Here is a 24,281-nt window from a genome sequence, read left to right on the forward strand (position 1 = left end):
TCCAAAGCTTGTCACCAAGGACTCACAGAGCAAGACTAAAGAAGCAGCCACAGGAAGTCAAATGATGTCAGCAGCCATGTATCATAAAGGAGACAAAGTTGGCAGTTTGAATCCAGGTAGATTAGATGCCTTCTAAAAATCCTCAGAAAACAGAGGAATTCATTTTCTGAAATATGGTTGCCATTTTTTTTTCAACCAAAAATTCCTAAACATGCAAAGAAACTGGAAAGTATGATCCATCCCCAGGAAGGTGAGGAGCAGTCAGTTATATTCAATATAATTGACTCTAATAGCTATCAGTAGACAAGGACTTCAAAATAGCTTTACAGATATGTTCAATTAATTAAAATGAAAAATATATGGTCAACCTGCAAATGAAGATAGAATTTCAACCACAAAAACTGAAAACTAGAAATATTCATTGAAATTCTAGAACCAAAATACAAAAATAACACTTTCAAGGGGCTAAACAACAGATGATAGATGGCAGAGGAGCTGATATAGATCAACAGTGGTCAGATCACACTGATGAGAGTGAATATGAGATCAAATAAATCCTGGACAAGCAGAGCATACACACGATGTAAATAGAGTTCAAAACCAAAATCAGCTCTTTCTCCCCAAAGAAAAACACTCAATTCTGACAACATCACATCCACAAGTGGTTTATTGGGATTTTTTTTTTTTTTTTTTTTTTTTTTTTTTTTTTTTTGCTAAAATTGAGAACTTTGGAGAACCAAAGATGGTGCTGGGACCAGTTGGATCAGAGACATTGACAAGACTTTCAAAGTGAAAAAATCTGTTGTTCAAACACAACTTTAAAGAAGAGCCCCATCTCTTCAAGCAAAGTGGTGCTCCTTACACTGTGGTGCTCACAGCTGCCCCCCAAAATAAGGCCCAGTCGCTTTACCCAACCTGTGATCGTGTGTGGCCGGACTCACTCTCTTCTGAGGTAATGTCTACACATCTTGGCATTGAGTGTGCTTTTGCCTCCACATGTCACCTGTTAGCAAGGGTATATTTTCCTGACAGCTAATTGGTAACATACAGAAAAGAAATGTAAAAAACCCTGTGCTTAAAAAGTTATTGTACATCATTAACCGCCACAAGTGTTTTTTTTTTCTTTTTTTAACTTATTTTTTATTTATATATGACAGCAGAATGCATTACAATCCTTACTACATATATAGAGCACAATTTTTCATCTCTGGTTGTATACACAACCAATTTGTGTCTTCATACTTGTACTTTGGATAATAATGATCATCACATTCCACCATCATTAATAACCCCATGTCCCCTTCCTTCCCCTCCAAGCCCTCTGCCCTATCTAGAGTTTGTCTATTCCTCCCAAGCTCCCTCACCCTACCCCACTATGAATCAGCCTCCTTATATCAAAGAAGACATTCAGCATTTGGTTTTTTGGGATTAACTGCCACAAGTGTTTTATAGGGGACATGGCATTGCCTGGGAATCAAAGAGACAAACTTTTCAGCCTGCTGGTCAGTGAGATGAGACATGCACTGAAAATGAAATCCATACCTTAGGTTTCCTTACACAACAGCTTAACTGGCAGTACACTTCCTGTGCCAGGAGATCCTCTCCAAGTTAACACTTGTGCTAAAGGTGTACCCGGGACAGCAGGACATCTCCAGTCCCTTCCCTCCCAGCACCTGAACTGGTGGCAGTTCCCAGCCACCATGTGACCTTCACCTTTCACGTTGGTTGTGTAAAATCCAACAGCTGCTCCATGTCTCCACAGAATTTTTGCTCGCTCCTTCACAGAATGAGGCAAAAAAAACATGTCATCATCATCCAAACTTCTCTCCAGTCTTCCAAAAATAATGACATTTAGAACGAAAAGTACAATCCTTTCCCCAAAGGACTGAACCTTTAAAGACAAAAAAGGAAGAAAGAAAGAAAGAATAATCACCAAGTGAGATCAGAGGGGATACATTTTGCACTTGGCATCCACAGCACGCTAGGCCACGTGTGTACTCCCCCATCACAGAGTTACTTCTGTGTTCAACAGCCAATATGTGAATCATGGTGTCTCCACTGACCTGTTGCACCAATGTGGCCTCCAGGAGTGAGTTACAATTCCTGGGTCCCCAGGGCAACAGATGTGCTATGCACATTGACAGAGCACAATCAATCACAGGCTAATGAAAAAGGAAGTTACCTCCGAGGGGGGCGGGTCAGGGCAGGCCATTTTGGCAGATTTGCTGGATATATCCTGAAATAACCTAATCTGACCTTTTAAACAATGGCAGGGAGCCTGGCACTAGAATTCTGGTCTAAAGAGGAGGGGAAATAATTGGAAAGATCAATGGCTACATCAAAAAATAACTGATTTTCAGTAGTTTGTGATAGATTGCAAACACACACTGGAGTCCTAACCCCAGAGAATTACTGAGAATTAAGGCCCATCCCACTGCTGAACTCTCTTACCTATAACCAGATCTTCATATAAAAGAAAACTGCATTATGGTCAAAATCATGCCCGTGGAGTTATAAGCTTTCTCCTTTACAAGACAAAATGACTTCACACTCCTGTGTGCTAAAATTCTCCTCATCTGTGTAGCCCATGGACGGCAAATATGTGGCCAGAATCAGTGACTTTGCTCCTGTACTCACAGCAGACATAGCTATTTGGCTAAGCCTGGAAGCTGTACTAGTCACCTTTCTGTCGCTGTGACAAAAAACCAGAGATAAATAAGCTTTAAAAGAGGAAAAGTTTACCCTGGCTCACAGTATCAGAGGTTTTAGTCCATGGTCACTAGGTCCTGTTGCTTTGGACCTGTGGCAGCACAGTACATCATGGCAAGAGCACATGGCAGAAGAGGCCTAATTACCTCAAGGCAACCAGGAGGCAAGGAGAGAGGAAGGGGATGAGGTCCCAAAATTTCTTTGAAGGGTATGCCACCAATGACCTAACTTCCTTCCACTAGGCCCTGCCTCCCAAAGATTCCAAGACCTCTCATCAGCACCACCGTGGGACCAAGTCTTTAATATATGGGCCTTCAGGGACACTTAAGATCCAAGGTATAGCAAATGTGGGTTCAGAATCCTCCTCAATGCAGCCCTGTGGAAAGCTACAAGCTACAGACCAAATGTGGCTCATTAGATGAAACCAATCAGCTATTTCCACAATGACAGTATTATAGGGGGATTTTACTCCTCCAACGCTGTTGTTTGACAGCCCACATGTTGTGCTGTTGTGTGGGTGTGCTGTGTGCACAGACGTGTGCGTCACCACCACATCAGGCACACCATTAACTGGGTTGTGACTTCCACCCACGCGCTACCATTTGATTCTCATCACCCGCTGGGGAGGTCCTGGTTTACAGGTGAAGGAATTGAAGCTCAAAGAAGGTAAGTGATTACTTTTATTGATTTTCCTGCCTGCTTTCAAAGAGAGCCTGAGTCATCTGGACAAGGGCTCTGCAGAACCAGGTTGCAAAACTGGCAGGGCTTCTGAGTCTCAGGCCAGGGTGCCTGCTCAAGCCCAGCCAGGCACTGATTCCTTCTGCACCCTTATTTGTTAGAACTGAGACTTTTGGAAAGACAAAGTTTAATGCAAATATTAATGTTTGGCTTTATATTTAACATTTGACCCTTAGACAGTCATCATCACCATCAGCACCCAGACTTTCTAGGAGATCTTCAGCCATTCACAGCTCTTGAGCCTCAATTTCCCCTGAGAAAGAGGAGGCCAAGGAGGAGGAGGAAGAGGTCACTGAAGTCATCTCTAAAACACTCATCTGGTTTTCAAATGCTTCGATAATAAAAATAAGGCAGCCTGCAGCACCCTCGTAAATGGCAGTGTTCAGTGCCAGTCAACTTATTAATTGGCCCAGAATGTAAAATATTTTACCTTTATCTGGAGCCAGATCTTAGATGAGGAAGAGATTTGTGGAAATCTAACCAAGCTCAGCTCCGAGAAGCCACCACATTCTGTGTCTCAGACAGTGGCAACCAAATCAAGTTCAGACTTGGAGAACAACTAGCTAGTCTCAAAACCCGAGCGGCGTGATGTGGGAGGTTATATTTTTCAACTCATAAAATCAAAAAGTTCAGGGGAAGCCAGAAGACAAAAACAGATTGCATCTGGCAGAAGGGAAATATCCAATCAAAAACTGGCAGGAGAAAAAGAAGAAAAACAAAATGACCTTAATTTATTCAATTTCCTTCAGGGTGGGGGGGAAATGTGTGACATATGATTTTTTACTTAGAAACATTTCCGAAAACATAAAACTAAGATCCAGTTCTAATCCCTCCTTAGGACCATTAATTATGTTAACAGAGAGAGCATTAAGAAAGCTTTTTTTTTTAATTAATGAAGAATGACTGACTAAAAAACCATATGTAATTAAAAGAAAAACAAAAAATATGTAAAGACAAAGTTCTACAAGCAAATAAAAGAAATATTCTCATGTTCGGTGGGAATATAACTTTACACCATGGTTTATTAAGAGGCATCCAAGGTTCTTTCTGTTCACAACACAGGTCACATTTCCAAAAGGTGGGTAGGGGGTTGTTCATCTAAACTCAGAAGAGATGACAAATGAAAGAAGTCTCCACTCTCCTTCTGAAACATATGTATAGAGCAATCTGATTCTCCCTAGCATTCAGAACAACCAAACACTAAGTAGTCACCTGGCCCACTTGTGATAAAAGAGGCAGGACAACACACCCAGGCACATCAGGCACCACACAGGGTTCGTTCACGCTCTTTTGTTGAATCTCAAGCCATCATGAATTTACTGGAAGAAAATCCTTTGCATACTGGGCATGGTGACACACAACTTGGGAGGCTGAGGCAGGAGGATTGCAAGTTCAAAGCCAGCCATAGCAACTTAGTGAGGCTCTAAACAACTTTGCGAGACCCTTTCCCAAAATAAAAAAATTAAAAAGGCTGAGGATGTTGCTCAGGGGTTAAGAACCCCTGGGTTCAATCCCCAGTACCAAAAAGAAAAGGAAAAGAAAATCCTTTGCCAAATAATACCTATGGAGTCAATTAAAACTAGACCTAAAACAGACAACCCACAGAATAGAAAAAAGAATAGTTGCAAATCTTGTATGTGATAAGGGACTTGCATGAAAAAGTCCTACAATGCAACAGTAAATGCCAAATAATGCAATTAAAATGAGGGCCAAGGATCTCAACAGACATTTTCCCAAAGATGGTGTACAAATGGACAGTGAGCACTAAAAAAGATGCTCTACATCCTTAGCCATGGGGAATGCAATCAAAACAGCCAAGAGAGACCATTTCACACCTGCTGGGGTGGATAACATAAAAGACAGACAAGCATCGGAGTTGGCTAATGGGCTATGGAGAGACTGCAACCCTGCAACACCATTGGGAGGGATGTAAAATGGTGCAGGGGCAGTGGAAGGCAGTTTGGCACTTCCTCAAAATTTGACATCCAGAGTGACCATATGACTGGCAATTCCACTCCCAGGTATGTGCTCAAGAAAACTGAAAATATATGTCCTCACAAATGCACTCATAGAAGTATTATTCATAGCAGCTACAAAGTGGAAACAAGTCAAATGCCATCACCTGGTGAGTGGGCAAACAAAATGCTCTGGGCACCTACAAAGGACCAATATTCAAGCAAGAAAAGGAACAAGCCTTTTAACATGTTAGAGCAGGGATGAACCTAGGAAGATGACGCTAAGTGAAAGGGGCTAATCACGAAAGGCCACATGTGTACAATTCCATTTCTAAGGCATGTCCAGAACAGGTGAATCTATTGAGGCAGAAAGGAGATCAGTGATTACCATGGGCTGGGGAAAGAGGGGCGTAAGGGTGCAGGGTTTCTTTGGGGATAAGGAAAATCCTCTAGAATTGGTGGCGATTGATGTACAACTTTTTGAATACACTAAAAATCACTGAGCTGCAATCTTCAAAAGAGTGAAATGTGTGGTATTTGAGTTCAGTGAAGCTGTTGTTTAAAAAAACTAAAATTTTAAAAATTTTTCAACAGAAAAAAGAAAATAGACCAAGAACTTATTCTCCAAACTGAACTTGAACAAACACTGATAGGTCAGTGTTTACTGAAGCCCATGTAGATCCCGCGGCATCCCAGACAACTGTGGATAGACCCACTATTTCAAGACTGCAGAGAAGCATGGTCTTTCTCTCCACCTAAAGAATCAAGATAAATATGAAAACAGGCAGATATGAGGCAAACTGTCTAAACTCTTGGCTGGTTACTACCCTCCTCCTTAACCTCTGTCCTAGCCATAGTTCAGTCACAAGGACTCTGCCAGAACCTCTCAGGAGCTGCTGCTGTGCCTGCCTTCACCTCACCATCCCAGAGCTTTGCTTTATAAGTACTCTACAAAGTTACAGCACTTGAAAGACACCAAACCTGACTGATTGTCAGAGAGACTTGAATTGATACCCAGCTAAATCGTTGTTACCCACTCTGTGACTCAGTCTCAATCTCTTCATGTGCAAAACAAATTCTGAAATCCAATAAGCCCTGTTAAAAGTCTGAGGTAATGTACAGGATAGATACATTTCTGAATCTGATGCCTATGAACGTCTGAATGCATCAAGCAGAGCTTTCCCACACAACAGAGACAGTAGAGATGACAGTTTCCAAACTCAGGCATGAGAGACCACTCAGGAAGATAAAACAGATTTCCCCACAGCCAGGGACGTATGGAACATAGCCAGCTCTTACCATTTCCCTTGCTGCATTGTATTGTGGATTGAATTGTGTCTCCCCCAAAGATCTTGAGGCCCTCACCCCTAGTACCTCTGAATGCGACCTTATTTGGAAGAGAGCTTTTTGCAGGTGAAAAGACCAAGATGAGGGCATTAGGGTGCTCCTAATCCAACCTTTTAAAAAGGGTGACTTTCAAGTTAGACATCCCCACAGAGGACAACCTAAGATACATAGAGTGTATCAAGTGTCATCTTCAAGCCAAGTAGACTGAGGCCACCAGAAGCTGAGAGAGATCCAGGATCATATTCTCAGAACCTCAAAGGGAAGAAACTGTGGACTCCTTGTTTTGGATTTTCAGCCCCCAGACCTATGAGACTATCAATGTCTGCTGTTTGAGCCACCCAGTCGGTGGTAGTTGGTAAGGGCAGTCCTAGGAAGTCACAAAGGTGAACTGCTGCATGTTATTAACATGATATTAAGTCTGGTGACTCTGAAAACCCTGTGTTGCGAATGTTCACTTAAAACTACGTTGCCTGCCTGGAAGATGGTGCCCACCTTCAAACCTGTAATCCCAGTAATTCAGGAGGCTGAGGCAGGAAGAATACAAGTTTGAGGCCAGTCTCAGCAACTTAGCAAGATCCTGTCTCAAAATTAAAAAAAATAAACAAACAGGACTGGGCATGTGGCTCAGTGGGCAAAGCACCCCCTGGGGGTTCAACAATCCTCAGTACCAAAATAATGATAATAATAGTAATAATAACAATAATAAACTTGCATCACCTCACCTTCACGAGACCTTCTCTTGTGGGATCAGAGGTTCTCAGTACATCTTCTGTGGACCACCAGGATTCCTTTAGGTAAACAGCCACAACTAAAGGGAAAAAGCAAGAGGAAATGATGGCGTCACAGCCAACCAGCCCCCAGGGAATCCCAAAAGCAAGGAGCCAGAGAAGGTGCAAAAGATTCTTTGTAGTTAAAGCAGTGATATTTTTAGAGCTGAAGTTTCTAAGAGCACTGACCAGGACAGGGCATGGCCGTCTCTCACAGGACATCACAGATGCTTCATAGGTGGCTCATCAAAGATTCCAAAGCAAGACAAGGTATATCCCCATGTAGTTGGGAAAAATAAGATACACACCAATATCGACACGTTGGATGGGTGAGAATTACATGTTTCACGTTGCAAACATCTATCAGTCCAATCATGGGCCACAACTCAGAACTCCCCACAGCCAGTGACATCCTACATTATCTAAGGGCACTGAGGGAACTCAAGGGATTGCTGCATAAGGAGCGTCACTATGGTGCTGCGCTCAGGGCTGCCTTCTTTCATTCCCACAATGAAACTGCTATCAGCACTTCTCTGAGGACCCTGACGCTGAGACATGAAGTAACTTGAAGGCAACCAGCCAGAAGGGACAGAGGTGGGATCTGCCCTGGGGCACTGGATTCTAAATCCAGAGATGAGGTCTGCTCTTAGGAATGGGGTGAATCGTGTGGGGCGGAGGAGCATCTCTGGATAGGAAGGTGCTGGGGCTAGGATTCACCAAAAGAGGGAAGGATTGCTCTCCTCTTCCCACTCTTCCCCCGTCTCCATCTGCAGTCCCTGAGGCCTGTTGATTCTGCCTCAAAACATCTCTAGGACCAAGTCTGGATGTGGGTCCTATAACTTAGAAGGAGACACCAGGACACATTCCCAGATTCCTCATCAGAATTGTCCAAACCAATCACCTGAGTTGACTGAGAGGGTCCCCTGCAGATCAGCTCTCAACACCCAACACAGAGCTGGTGCAAGGTAGGGGCTCAGTGTCTACTTTATAAAGCCAATGGGTGAGTTGATTCTCTCCTCCTCCTCCTCATGCTTCAGTCACCACATCCCATCAGGTCCTCCTCCTACTCAAGATCTTCTCCACAGATGACTGAAGTTATTCCTCTTCCCAGCTCAGTGTCCCCCCCAGCCTCCCCCTACTGAGCAGTCACTCTGAAGGTAAACCCCGTCACAGCCTCTGCCTCTGGATCTCCACTCCTCCACCCACGTTCCTTGCTTAAGAATTGCATTTAAACACCAAAATTACTTGTTTTCTGATATCTTTTTATATCCCTTTTATCAACATTTTTATAACTGCTTCTCAAAACAGGTATCTGAGCCTGAGGGGTCCAGAAGTCACAGAATTAAAAGATGTACTTTCACCATCAAACATCAACATGGAGTTGAAAACAAGTCACTGTAACATTTGACGCAAGTTTCAAGACTTTAAAGTACATTTTGTGGAACACTTGGGGTAAGCTGGCATGGCCTTCTTCCCTATTCTGCTCTGCTATTTAAGAAATGTTAGTAGAAAACACTGGAAGATCAGGCTATAAGGCAGGAGCCAGGTGTCCAACATAACTGCATAGCCTGCCCCTCCTCTCCAAAGATGAACAGCATCTAACCTGCTACTCAGTTTCATGTCAGTGGTGAACTCTCATTTCTGACAATGGTTCCAAAATTCATAGAACCAGCTGAGAGAGAAGGGCCAATTAAATGCTTGACATCTGCCTTCATTTATTCAACATAATTCATTTCCAAAACGGAGCCTCCTAGAACTTACAGGAGCTTTATAAAGCCATAAGGGTTATTTTCATGCTTAACAAGGTGAACTAACCTAAGATGTTCTGCTTACTAATAGATCGCATTTCCATAATACAGATGTTCAATTTACTAATACAGTTTCAAACAGAAAACAGGTTCACATGGTACCTTGCAAGTTTTACAGTGCACTGCAGAGCATTAACTAGTCCCACAAGGTGTCACAAAATAGGTTGAACTGGTTGAAGTCTTTTTTCAAAAGTCATCTTGAACTGCTAAATGCATATAATATCAAAAGTGAAGTCCAATCCAATCTAAGAATCTAAAACACGTGTTCCTTAAAACCAACTCTTGAAAAAACACAAATTGGCCTTCTGGAAGGCAGTAGCTTTTGATCAGTGAAGCATGATCCCTCATCCAGAGGAAATAGCAAAGAGAGAGATGGCAGCAGAGCCCTTGCAGAGAGGCTGCTCCAAGCTCAGCAAGGACAAATGATGGATCGAGGAGAACTGACAGGTGCCCAGAGCCAGCCTCAGGGCATCACTGCCAAGATCCTGGAGCCAGCCAGCTCCAAGTATTAGAAAATAAAAACCACAACATCCCGTGTTTTTAAAAAGGAAAAATGCCACCCAGATCAGCATCCCCCAGCTCTTGACCACCCAGGGCCTGGGAAGAGATCGAACACATGCAACAAGTTAGGCCATCGTGAGACCAACCAGCAGGGTGTTGTGAAGAGCCAGTCTTGCTGTGCCAACAAAATTTCTCTCTCCCTCTGAGTGACAGGTGACACAGACCACAAGGAAGATGTCAGTAATGGATTTTGTTCTATTACTCTCCCAGGTTCCCAAAACAAGACAGTGAGGTCCCTAAGCAAACTCTCAGTGGCCCAGATGTACTCAAGGTGAAGCAAGATCAACTGAATTCAGCTCTGCTTGGCTGAGTTGTGGACTGCACAAACAGTGTGTCCTCAGTCCTTGGGGAATGAGCCTCCATCCTGATCCCTGGGAGCTGGCAGAATGCAGAAGGAGAGAGAGCTAAACAAGTGGTTCCAACACAGGGCAGTGCATGATGGATCCTAGAACTGACTGACATAAGGACCCAGATGAGGGGAACTGCAAGTGTTCAGAGAGCTCACCTACTTTGGATCACAGGGTAAAATTTTAACAGGCAGAGACACCAGGTAAGGCACTGCGGACAGGTGGGGATAACGTTGAGCAGAGGCACAGAGCCCTTCAAGTCCAAGGCCATGTTTAGATAAACCAAACATCAGGGAAAGCCAGTGAGAACTAATAAAAAAGAAACAACTGCAAACTCTGGCTCAGCCAGACGACAGCTTCATTCACTCTCAAGTCTAACAGATCTCAGCACCAATGGACAGCAAGACCACAGGAGGCATTTTAGATACAACCCTGGGTAGCTGGTGCAGGGAAAGGAATTCAGACTTCAGAGCCAGACAGGGCTCAAATTCTGGCTCCTCCAGTTACCAGTGACCTGAACCCATCCCCTCCTGACAGCTCCACCCACCTGTCAAATGGAGACCTTAATGTTCTCTCCCTGATTCTCATGCAGGTTCAGTGAGAGAGTTTACCTCACCAAACTGTTTTTCTTAAGGTTTTGGGAAATTTCCAATAGCTTCTAGAAATTTCCTCCACCTGCTTCAAGTCTTGCTCTGAGATTGCAAAGAAAAATGGAAAAAAAAAAAAGCTGTTGTTATTTCCAACATCAGACAATGTACTTTGTAAGACACCATCTCTCCCTTGGGAGCTCTCTCTCTCCCCAAAACCATCTTTCTGCTCCTGTTTGCATAAAAACATCTGTCTGTCTTTCACAGAAAGCACATACAACGTTCACTCAAGGAATTAAGTTTGGATTCCAGCTTAGGACACCTCCAACTTAGAGGAAGGGCTGGAACCTGGGACATGAAACAGAATAAAGTCAGAGCAGCAGGCTGTGTACGGCAGGAAAGCAAGGGGAGAAGCAGGTCATTCAGGCTGAGAGAACCAGAGAGGCTGGAAGGGCAGGTGCACTGAGCAGGGCCAGAAGACGGGACCAGACAGCAGTAGGGGGAGAGGACCACCCCAAGTGGGGGAAGTGACAGCCACAGAGATGTAAGAGGGCATGAATGGGGAACTGCAGCAAGTCAGAGCCAAAGACGTAGGGAGACTCAGGGAGATGAGGCCAGTCAGGTAATACAGGACTCTGTAGACAGTTACAGTCATCATGCTTCAGAGGGACACAATCTAATTACTGACTTAAAATGATAATATCCAGCACAACATGTCCAAGCACTCACCAAGGGCCAGCCACAATGCCAAGTTTAGTATTTCACAGAATGGTTCTCAGGCTGATTCTGTTTCCCAGGTGAGGCTTAGAAGGGTTAAGAGATGTGCTCACAGTCCCGTGCCTGTGAACAGCAGCACTGGTGATGGATGTGAGCCTGCATGGAGCTCACTGGTTCCCAGGGCCCTGCTCTAAGCACTGTGCCACAGGTGAAGACGGAACTGACAGGACTGCAGAGCAGGGGCCAGGCCTGGGCAGAAGGCTGGCAGAAAGAGAGAGAAGAGGAGGGGACAGCAGGACAGGCCAAGGCACTGTGCTGAGAAAGGAGCAGATGGAAAGGGAAGGCCACAGCAGAGCCAATGCTTCTGGCCTTGCATTATGCTGCAGGACTGAGAGGGGCGCCTGCCATGCCCTCAGCAAACACTGACTATGCCAGCACTACACTTGGCATCAGGGGTCCAGGACAGAAGACACAGCCCAACAGGACTACAACAGGCCACCTGGTCATGACCACATGCTGTGCAAATGCCTCAAGACATGAACAGCCACCAGGAACCCACTCCAGGACTGCCTGGGAGGGCTCAGGACAGAGTTACAAGACCAGGCCTGGGCCAGACACATGGTGGCCAGCCAGGGAGCAGGCACAGGCCATGGAAGTTCCCCAGAGGCCAGGCCAGGTATTGGCTTTGTAACAAGTCATGAGAAGATTCCAGGAAAGTAAGAGTTATAGGATCAGAATGGTGTTTTAGGAAGAGAACAATTGGCTACAACCAGGCGGGAGGAGCTAGTCCTTCTGCAATTAAATATATATATGCTATTGAGGGCTGGGGATGTAGCTCAGAGGCAGAAGATGTGCTTAGCATATGTGAGGCCCTGGATCCAATCCCCAGTCTCCCAAAAAAATTATTTGAAAGGATTATATATATTGTATGATATTATAATGATGGATAAGTAACATTATACAATTATCCAAACCCACAGAATATACAATATCAAGAGTGAATCTAATTTCAACTATGCACTCTGGGTGCTTATGTCATGTCCATGTAGATCCACCAGCTGCAACAAATATCCCACTGGTACAAATATTGATAAAGAAGGAAACTGTGCATGAATATATGGGAATACTCCTTGTTTTCCTGAGCCTAAAACAGTGAAACCTAAAACTGTGCACCTAAATTTGCTCTTTAAAAAAAATAAAATAGGGGCTGGAGTTGTAGCTCAGTGGTAGAGCACTTGTCTTGCAAGTGTGTGACACTGGGTTCCATCCTAGCACCACATAAAAACAAATAAAGGCATCGAGTCCATACACAACTAAAAAGATTTAAAATATTAAAAAATAAAAATAAAAAATAAAATAAAAAGTGTCAGTGTGGAGAATGGAGGCCAATGGGAGGTCATGTGACAAAGCCAAAGAGGGGAAGAGCTGGGCTACTGCAAACATGCTGGTGAGGAGGGAGGTGCTAGGGACAGAAAGGACTCACTGGGGAACCAGACTGGTCCTAGGCAGAAGGGAGAGGGCAGCCCATTCTCCAGCTTGAGTGGAGGACATATACCTTTTGCAGGAGGACTTGAGGACCACAAGGAGATATTAGGGGTATCAATTTCAAAATGCCTGCATATGTGAGGCACTGGGTTCAATCCTCAGCACCACATTAAAAAATAAATTAATTAATTAAATAAAATAGAACAAAGGCATGCTGTTCATCTACAACTACAAAATTAAAATTGCCTATTAGAGACAGCAAGGAGAGGGTGGGTAGCAGGCAACTGGATGCACAACCCAGAGCTGAGTGGAGAGAGAGGGCCATGCACCATGCTATCTATCATGGAAAAAGCAAAGAGGGGCATATTCCACACTCAAAAATATCTTACCTCCCGAGCTAGCTGCAAATTGCTCATGCCCTGCCTGATGGTCTGCACTTCTTCATCACAGTTAATGGGGCTCCAAGTCCCTAGTTCCCCCCGTCCTTACTTCCCTTTCTATTGCTCCCCTGGAGTCTAAGCTGCCACTGCCCCGTTACAAATCTAAGAAATATGTAGTTCCACAAAAAAAAAAAGGGCACAGTTAAACCAAAGTGACAGGCCATCTTCCCAAAAGCAAAATACATGTAAGGAAAAAATGCTGGAAAGTTCTGGCAGAGGCCGACACATAAACACATTCCAAGGCATTGCATGACTTTTATGCAACATTGACTGAGCTGGTCAATAATTTAAGGGGAGGGGAAAAATATTCTAGTTGACATAGCAACTGTCACATCGAATTACTCGGGCTACCATTTCCATACAGATGTCTTCCTTAAAGGAAAACACTTCCCCAGATGCCCATGAACTTGGGTGCCTCTTTTGCCATGGAGAAGGAAACATCTGGTTTGCAGTACATTTGCATCTGCCTCCCTGTGTGTCTCAGGCCTTTCTAGCCTTAAGCAATTTTGTTTTCATGAATCTGGATTTTAACCCAAGGACAATGGAGCAAGGGGAGGAGAGGTGCCTGGATCCTGAGGTACAGCTGAATTGCAAGAGGTTGGGGCCAAATAGAAGCCCATATCAATGCCAGTCCTTCTATGAAAGGAATCTAAATATCAACAGGCTGGACCAAGGCAAGCTCACCAAGTTTCCCAGGGTTGCAGAGAATGATGCTAACAGACAGGCCCCAGTTGCAGTTCCATATGCTTCCTCCAAGAAGCAACCCCAACCCTGCCCTTCAAGACAAAGGCCCCAGCCTTGACACTGGGAATATTTTCCTTGGAGCATTCCTGTTTTCCAAATACCATGAGTCCCCTGGTAAGAATGACATATCTTGGTAGGATACAATTCTATGCTTAAATCCAACACACAGCAAATGCCATAAATTAACAGGGAAAAAAGAAGAAAATGTCAAACTATTGTCAACGTGCATTCCTGAAACACATTGCCATCACTGCAACCAGCTCCCCAAACTGCTCCCTTCATGGCCCAACAAAAACAAAGCTCAGGGGTCTTCCTGATCAAGGGTGCTAGCCAAGCATCCACAGCCACACTGGCACCTCAGTTGCCCAGAGAGAAGTAAGTATTTAAATGGAGGCTGAGTTTCTACCTAGAGCTCTTTTCCTCTGAAATGTCAAGCCTACTTTTATGCAGGGCTCCTCCAGGGCAGAAGGTAGGATGATGTGACATGCCCCAGGCTGACGTTTATCTTTGCATCATCCAAAAACAGAGCACAGGCTAAAACAGAAAGATACAATGTCCACAGACCATGGAGGCCATCAGGTGCATGCTAACCAGGGGGTCCCTGATGTGGGCTCAGGGGAAACCCCCGCTCTGCATCCGCTGTGTTTGTGGGTCTGCACAGCCTCGCACTCCAAAGCCAGGAACCCTGCTTTCTCCACGTGCTGAAACTTGGACTCTACCCTCCTCTGCATCGGACCACATTGTTTGTTGTTTACATTACATTTCGTTGAATTGAGTCCATAGGCTCATTCTGCTAGATAGAGCTGATATGAACTCATCCATCCCCCTGTTCCAAAGGGTCCTATTCTGGGAGTCAGAAATTCAAAGCCGTCCCACCTCATCCCCCAACTCTGGGCATCCTGCACAGGGATGAGGCGCACCAGAAATGCCTGCTTGTTCTTGGGAAGTTCAAGACACCGAGGAGTGCAGCTCACATCCATCATCATGCCCCCCCCCACCTCTCTGGACCCACCACCTGCCCCAAACATGGTCCAGAGCGGGGCTGGCCACAGGCCCACGGGTGTTGCAATCCCACTCGGCTCACAACAGCCACTCAGAAGGCAGGCTACACTGCGGCTCCGATTTCATCTGAGTGTTTGCCTTGGCTCTAGCTGTCACTGCAGAATATAATGGGCATGTTTTTCCTGGAAAAACTCGTTATTTTTCAATTCCCTGCTTGTTTTTCTCAGGATGCACAAGAAGTGCAATCACTGAAAACTGTACATAAATTATCAGCAATTTTAAGGGTGAGTATTACCCTCGGTCACAAAACATCCTAGGAGACGGCTGGAGGGACAGACGTCCTAATCAGGGAAGTCCGTGTGTGTTGATGTCTGAAACACTATTACTTTAGTCTTCCTTCTCCGCGAGTGTCTGCTTTCTGTTTCGTAGCCTTGGTCACTTCCATATCCCACAGCTTCTCTGTGCAAAGACCTAAGGAGCATTTAGTTAACATACTCTGGGGATGTCAGCCAGTCAACCCAGCCAACAGAGCTCCGAGGATCCAAGTGCCAGGCCCCTCCCATCAGAATTTATAGTCAACCACAGGAAATGACCAGGACCATGAATAGTGACCTGTGAAGAACTGTAAAGTGATCTTCCCCACAGTGCACCTACAGCCCAGGTCCCAACCAGAGAAGGACCTGGGTCCAGACGCCTGCTCCCACTGCTGACTCTTACTTTTCATTGCCTTTTCTGTCCCATAGACCCTTCAGGAAGAAGCTCAGGTTGACCTCACCCTATGCTTTTACTCCTAAGTCACCACGCATAGTTGGCACCAGCATTAAACCAAGCCAAAACTTTCTTCACCCTCATTTCCCTCTGCCCCGTCTTCTCTTTACCACTATTGCTCCATGCCCCCTACCCCACTGCCAGGCAAGTCCACAGTATCCTCCCCTGGTTGCTAGCAGGAGATGAGCCACTGGTCCCTCCTCTCACTGGTCCCATCCTCCCTTGCAATCACAGGCAGGGCATTCTGCTAAGAACGGAAATCCAGAGCCACCATCCCGGCCTCCAGCCCTAGTCCCATCAATCCTGTGCAGTGTCACTAGGCATCTTTTGAACTCTGGGCTCCCTTCTATTTTAACTTCCAGCATAGCTTTCATGCAAGCAAGGTCTGGGACTATAATAGAAAGATTTTGTGAACTAAAACTAGAGAATGTTCAAGAAGAGACAAAATTATTCATGGCTAGACTCTACAAGGTTGGGAGATGCTTGGAATGAAGGAAGGCCTGTTGCTGCAGCTCCAGAGCCACTAGTCCTGCAGGGCAGAGGAGCCTGCCTCTGTGAGCACAAGGTGCAACCACCACCATTGAGCCCAGATACCAGGAGACAGGGCAAGGGGTCTTGGGGAAGTTGTCAGTGGGCAATTTCTCAGACCTCATGCCCTGTATTCAGCCCAACTGCCACCTTTCTGGCAGGAACCACAGATGGTTCCTCTCTACTCCTAGAAATACCCAAGAGTCTCCTCATTCCAGAAACTTGTGGCACTGGGGCACTGTCTCTTTCATGTGACTCAATTACAATTTGCCATCTTTCATTAGTATCTGGAATATTCTTTTCCATGCCCTTTGATCATCTGACCACTGGGTTTTGTAGGGGGAAATGTATATCAGACAGATACACTTTATCCAGAGAGCTGAAAAAAAGAAAATCTGACAAAATAATCACCAAGTTTCCTGACAAGGGCAACAGGAAGCTTGCAGAGAGTGCTGTCACCAGAAAGGGTTCTGGGCTAAAAAGATGCTACAGAGTAGAGCAGGGCACAGTGGAGCACATCTATAATCCAGTGGCTTGGGAAGCTGAGGCAGGAGGATGGAAAGTTTGAGGACAGCCTCAGCAACTTAGCAAAGCCCTGTCTTAAAATAAAAAATAAAAAGGGCTGACAATGTAGCTCAGTGGAAGTGTCTCTGGGTTCAACCCCCAATACCCCCCAAAATAAAGATAATACAGTGTAAAGGAGGGCACAAGGGACCCCATAACCAAGGAGAGATTCCCAGACCCCTTGCAATCCTGTAAGAAGAATATGGAGAGGGAGGGAGCACTGAGCGAACTGAGGTAGGCTGGGAAGGTGGTAAACAAAGGTAATTTCCGGTGGAGGCTGCAAGACTCCAAGGGGAGAACACTGAGGGAGAAAGCCAGGTGTTCTTGGCCACAGAGGAATACCTTCACTGGAAAGGCAAGTGTCAAATTAGAAGCGAGGGAGGTAGCTGGAAATAGTGGAAGGAGAAGCATGCATTAGCTACCTTTAGTCTGTAGATTCAGCAAATTTGCATCCCAGCAGTTAGAAACCAGGAATGCAATCCTGAGGTTGAAGTCTGTACTGCCTGAAAGTATGCAATGCCAGGAACACACCAGAAAGAGCAGGTGTGAACCAATGTGTCAGGGGGAAATGCCTGTCTTAGAGCCAATGCCTGGTTCACCTAATATCCCTTCTGCCCCTAGCAAAGGTCCAGAGTGGATAGAAAGATCTACTCTCGGGGCTGGGGTTGTGGCTCAATGGTAGAGCGCTCACCTCGCACGTGAGAGACCCTGGGTTCGATCCTCAGTACCACATAAAAATAAAATGAAGATATTATGTCCATGTATAACTTTAAAAATTTTTAAAAAAGAAAGATCTACTCTTCAAATAAGATGAAATCATAGTCCCATGTAAAATATAATAGGAAAATGGGCAAAAATCTCTGCAGCCTTGGATCAGGCAATGGTTTCATAGATATGACACCAGAAGCACAAGTAAAAAAAAAACAGTGTTATGGTTTGGATGTGAGCTGTCCCCCAAAAGCTCACATGTGAGACAATGCAAGAAGGTTTGGAGGAGAAATGATTGGGTTATAGCCTTAACCTCATCAGTGAATTAATCTCTGATGGGATTAACTGAGTGGTGGCTAAAGGCAGATGGGGTGCAGCTGGAGGCAGTGGTTCATTGGGGGTGTGGCTAGGGGATACACATTTTGTATCTGGAGAGCAGAGTCTTTCTCTCTGCTTTCTGATCGTCACGTGAGCTGCTTCCCTCTGCCACACACTCAGCCATGATGTTCTGCCTCAACTCAAGAACCAAGGAATGGAGCTTGCTGTCAATGCAGTCATTCTTCTGAAACCATGAGTCCTGAAATAAACTTTTCCTCCCCTAAAATTGTTCTGGTCAGATCTTTTAGTCACAGCAGCAAGCAAAAATAATCAGACATAGTAAAAATTTAAAACTTTTGTACTTCAAAGGATACCACAAGAAATTGAAAATGCAACCCATAAAAATGGGGGAAAAAATTGCAAATGATATGAGAGATTTGTATTCAGAGATAAGAGACTCGGTTTCCAGAATATGTAAAGAACTGTTCCAATTTAATAATAAAAAGATAAATAACCTAATTTTAAAAATGGGCAATGGATCTGTATGGAGTTCTCAAGGAAGATGGTCAATAAACAAATGTAAAAATGGTCGGTGTCATAAATCACCAGGAAGTACAAATAAACCACACCCAAAGGTACCACCTGATACCCACTAGAATGGTCATAGTCAAAAGGAGAGACAATAACCAGTGTTGGCTAGGATGTAGAGAAACTGTAATCTTTTTACGTTGTTGGAGGGACTAGACAAGGATACATTAGCTTTGGAAAACAATCTAGAAGTTCCTTAAAAGGTTAAATACAGCTACCATGTGATCCAGCAATTCCACTTTTAGTTTCCCAAGAGAAATGAGGACATACACCTCCACAAAAATTTGTACATAAATCTTCATAGCAGCATTATCACAACAGCCAAAAGGTGGAAACATCCAAGTGCTCATCCACTGACAAATGGATAAACAAAGTGTAGTACATCTACCTACAAAATGCAATAATACTAAGCCATAAAAAATGAATGAAGTTGTGAAACAGGCTATGACATGGATGGCCCTTGAAAACATGCTAAGCGAAAGAAGTCAGACATGAAAGGCCACATTATTTTATAATTACATTTATAGAAAGTGTTCAGAATAGACAAACCCATAGGGCAAGAAAGTAGATCCATGGTTGCCTAAGGCTGAGGATGATAGAGGGACAGAAGGGAATGATAAATAAGGGAAGCTAGATTTCTTTCAGGGGTAATGAAAATGTTCTAAAACTGATTGAGATGATGGATACACAATTCTGAGAATATACTTAAAACCACTATAAATAGATGTGTTACATGGTATATGAATTATATCTCAACAAAGCTATTTATTCCTACATAGAAGTTTATTTATTTATGTTTTTGTACATTTATGTAGAGAAACTGAATATCTCTTATCCTATGTGCTTAGAACCGATATATTTTGGATTTGGGATTTTTTTTTAATTTTGGAATATTTGCATATGCATAATGAGATATATTCAGTATGGGATTCAAGTCTGAAATTCATTTATGTTTCACATATACCTTAGGCAAATAGCCTAAAGGTAATTTTATACAACATACTTAATAAGTTTGTGCACTTTTGGGGGCTGGAGTTGTAGCTTAGTGGTAGAGCACTTGCCTGGCATGTGTGAGGTCCTGGGTTCAATCCTCAGCACCGCATATAAATAAATAAATTAAATAAAAGATGCATTTGCAACTAAAAAATATTTTTTAAAAAGTTTGTGCATATGTGGAATCTTATGGTCTCGTGTTCATGTTAAAAAGTTTCAGGTTCAGCCAGGCGCGATGGCACACACCTGTAATCCCAGCGGCTCGGGAGGCTGAGGCAGGAGGATCATGAGTTCAAAGGCAGCCGCAGCAAAAGCAAGGCACTAAGCAAATCAATGAGACCCTGTCTCTATATAAAATACAAAATAGGTCTGAGGATGTGGCTCAGTGGTTGAGTGCTCCTGAGTTCAATCCCTGGTTTAAAAAAAAAAAAGTTTCAGATTCTTGAGCATTTGGATTTTAAATTTTTGGATTAAGGATGCTGAACCTGTAATGAGAACAGAAGAAGTAAAGTCCTTCCCTTAGAACTGAAGATCAATAACCCAAATTTTGGAAGAAGGTGGAGTCATGTCTTAATAACAAGCATGAAAGCAGAGATTGGGTGGTCCAGGCATGTAGCTGGTGAGCTGACCACCAGCTGAGACAAGTCCACCTTGCATTGGTTCTGCTAAAAAGCCAAGGTAAACTGAGATAGCTTTGTGGAAGCAGAGTGTTCAGTCCAAGAGTGAAGAATACTCTTGCTGTCCACCATATGTTCTCCCGGTTCTCAGCACTAGCATTCCTCACACTGAGACCCGCCCATGAGTCACCCTGGTTCTCCGTAAAGACAGAGTCTGACTCTGACTGGTGATGCCTTGATGCCAGGCCAGCACCACCCTCCTAGCAAGGCAGGATGATGAAGCTCAGAGACTGACACCAAATGCCTGACCAGGGCTACCCACTCATAAGGGCAGAGCCAATGGAATCCAGGTCTAAGTGACTCCAAAACTCAGGCCCTCTCCACTATAGCACCCATGACATGATTGGGATGCTGCTATAGCTGGGATCTTGAATGTGTTAAAGGTTTGGTCCCCAGCCCATGGTGCTATTAGAAGGTGGATAGAGCATTTAGTAAGTGTGGCCTGGAAGGAGACTTTAGGTCGTCTGGGGTGTCCTAAAAGAGGAATGAGGCACCCCTCCCTCTAGTGTCTTCCTTTCTTGTTGGCTGGCCATGAGAGAAGCAGTTTTGCTCCACCACACACTCCACCCTGATGTGCTCCTCCCCACCAGAGACCTACCTGTCCTCCAGGTGGTGGACTGGAACCTCCAAAACTATGGGCCAAAATAAACCTTTGCTTTTTGAAGCTGATTATCTCAGGAATTTGTTATAGTGATGGAAAACTGACTACCACAGATGCCATGTTCTAAGAGAAACCTAGGTCTGCAAGAAGGACCCAGTGTGTGACACTGTGGAGCCCACATCACAGGAAAAACAAATGGAGAATGAGAGATATGTGATCTAAAAAACAAACAAATGAACAGACTTTGGAGATAAGGCAATTAGCCCCAAACATGAGAAGAGCTGTCCAATAGGGAAGCCACCTACCTGGATGGCCCTGTTGGGGGGGCATCCCAATGGAGGAGACAAATGGGCATGTTTGTTTGGGTTCTTATGAAGAATGTCCTAATGGTTGGGCTGTCCTAAAATAGAACAGACCATCCTGGGGCGTAGAGGTCACAGCTTTCCAGACACCACCTCCATGACTGATGTGTCTGTACAGCACCTGTCATCTCACTATCCCTGCTATCAAAGAAGCATTATATGTTGTAATGATAACAGTAAATCTGACCAAGACAAAACATCACTTCCAGCAAAGGTCATTCAACTAGGAGACCTACTGTCTTTTTGTGTTTATAAAGAGGTGTCAATAAATGTTAGTCAAACATTAATGGCACGTTATCAGGAAATGGAAATGACATATTTAGAATAGAAATAAAAGCAATCTATTCAGAATTGAAATAAATTCAAAAAATCACTCTTTTTTCTCCCTCTGAAATTCAGCTGCACCTCCTAAAATCATCTTGGAAAACACTAGTCCTAATGATCTCAGCCATGAACTTCTAGACCCCCAGGCCCTTCCATTAAGCAGAACAGCCCAAGTTCCCCCAAGTATTGCTTAGAAAGTTTTGAGCCCTCTCACCATCCCTGATACGCTCCATGGATTAGCATCTTATGGCAGCAAAGAATGAAACTCTGAATGAGCAGGAACATGATCCTTCCAATCAAGCTGGCCCAGAGCATCCTCAGCTGCCCACTAGCACCTCCCTTCTCTATTGGCACTCACTGCACTTGCTCCAAGAGAGCCACTATCTTCTAAGCCAGGTAAGGTCACATCCTCCCCAGCCCACCTTGATTACTTGGTGCTTTTGGATTGACTTCTTATAGTTAGGGCAACTCAAAAACAGACTACATAGCCTTGGACGTGGCCTTCCTATTCATGGAGTTGTCAACCAGATGTGTCAGGATGAGAATTCAAAATGACAAAGTTTGGCCAGAAGCTATTGAGCAGGCCTCCCGCCCTGCAATCCTGGGTTTAACGCAACACACAAGGAGAGGGGAAGAAGACGCCAAGGTGTACCATGGTGGAAGAATATGGGAACCCTGCTCATTTCAGGCCTGTACTCTGCCTGATGGTAATAAAGCATCACATTTTCTGCCACAAGTCATTTCATTCTCATAGCTGCTCTGGGAAGTAGGTAAGATGTCCCCGTTTTGCAAATGAAGAAACTGATGCTCAGAGAGGCCAACTAATTTATCCAGAACATGCAGGCAGTTAACAGAATCAGGATTCCCAGTCAAGGTTCATCCTATTACATATGCAGACGAAGGAAGAAATTAGAAAAGCGAAAGGCCACCAGCTGATGGTGACCTTGAAGGTGAGGATAAGTGGTTATGATTTAATACCGAGGATCAGAAAAAGGTCACATCTCTTTGGATGTGAGGAATTACTTTTGAATCTTTGCAAACACTTGAGATCAACTAATACTTAACAAATAATGGAAATAAAACCAGGGGAAATAAGTGAAAGGCAAAGCCCTCAGGATGTACAGAGGTGATCTAAGAAGGGAGGTTCCTGGTAGTCTTTGGTCATGTCCCTTCAGAGGACCTAAAACCAGCCTCTATCCAAAAAAGCAGTCAAGAACAAACCTTCCAGGAGCAACAGGGACAAGGGTGACTCCTTCTCAAATTACCTTTGTGGGAAGTACCTTCACAGTTTCTTAGAAGTGAAAGGCAAACGTTTCGCCACTTACATTTTAGCAGACTGCCGTGAACATTAGCTGTGTGCCATCAGGGAATTCGAAATTCCAGGATGTTTTCCATTGGCTCAGAAGGTCACTGGATGTTACAGTGGTGGATTCAAGCAGCTTATCAAAAATTAACTCAGGGCTGGGGATGTGGCTCAAGCGGTAGCACGCTCGCCTAGCATGCGTGCGGCCCAGGTTCGAACCTCAGCACCACATTCAAACAAAGATGTTATGTCTACCGAAAACTAAGAAATAAATATTAAAAATTCTCTCTCTCTCTCTCTCTCTCTCTCTCTCTCTCTCTCTTAAAAAAAAAATTACTCATACACAAGGCTGATCCAACAGTTTGATTCCTATGCCTCCCACTGAAACACACACACACACAAGCATGCAACAGAACTGGAAGGAAATGACAAAGGGACCAGCGATAGCATTCTCCACAGTCACTGCTAAGCACAGGGGAGAAGTGACACACTTGTCAAAGCTGTGAAGTGGGTCCCTGACATGCTTTCAAGCCACAGGATGTGCAATTCATGTGGACTTTGAAATATTGGATTAAAGAACACAAAGCTCCAGGAACACCTGAGCACCTTTTTGAAATCATACAAAATCACAGTGGAGTCCACAGCACCAGGAAAACATTTGGAAACTTTACTTAAAGTATTATTACATATGAGGAAGGGTCCGCAGTGAGATTTCTTAGAGCTTATGAATATTTATTATGGAGTATTCTTTAAAGCAACCAAAAATTAAGTCCAGAACAAATGGGAAACAGATTTCTAAGAGTCGTATGTTTACATTATGCAAATTATAGTTGAAGATCTATAACCTGAATATTGTTAAATGCCTAAAAAGGGTGGGGGGAGCAGCTGATATTTGGACATTTTCTTAAAATGGACGAACAATATTTTTAGAGCTTTTGACAGTCTGTGCATTGAGGGACTCCTGCAGGCACATCTTTTACTAACCTGGTAGTAAAGTCATTAGGTCAAGGCTATGTCAAAGGCCTGGGGTTTTAATAGCCCCTTTGTTCACAGAAGTCTCTGCAGGACTGGATGGGTGACACTCAAACCCTATAGGAAAGTCCTCATACCTGGCTCAGCCCCTGCCAGTCCAGAAGCAATGAGGAGGCTTTGCCAACACACCAAAACTCCCACCTAAGCACACTTGGGTTTCACATTTAGCAAAAAAGAGAAGCAAAGTGGACAGGCTTACATGCTGAAAAGCTTGCCCGAAAGATGTCACCTTGGACTTTATGACACCGATAGAGCATAAACCTCAGACAGACACACAAGTTTACCTCCAAAGGAGGCAGAGAGCTGAA

At 44.2% G+C, this 24,281-nt stretch overlaps 1 protein-coding gene across 1 annotated transcript in view; it reads right to left on the reverse strand.

The window, feature by feature from the left end:
- The window catches only part of LOC143394831 (protein FAM169B-like), a 65,053-nt gene that overhangs the window by 20,579 nt on the left and 20,193 nt on the right, over positions 1-24,281 (reverse strand). Inside the window, exons 5-6 of the mRNA XM_076849430.2 lie at positions 7,472-7,557; positions 1,714-1,891 (exon numbers count right to left, since the gene is read on the reverse strand). Of these exons, the coding sequence (XP_076705545.2) occupies positions 1,714-1,891; positions 7,472-7,557 (264 nt within the window). The remainder of the gene's footprint in view (positions 1-1,713; positions 1,892-7,471; positions 7,558-24,281) is intronic.

The sequence above is a fragment of the Callospermophilus lateralis genome, chromosome 3 (assembly GCF_048772815.1).
Source record: "Callospermophilus lateralis isolate mCalLat2 chromosome 3, mCalLat2.hap1, whole genome shotgun sequence".
Classification (NCBI taxonomy): domain Eukaryota; kingdom Metazoa; phylum Chordata; class Mammalia; order Rodentia; family Sciuridae; genus Callospermophilus; species Callospermophilus lateralis.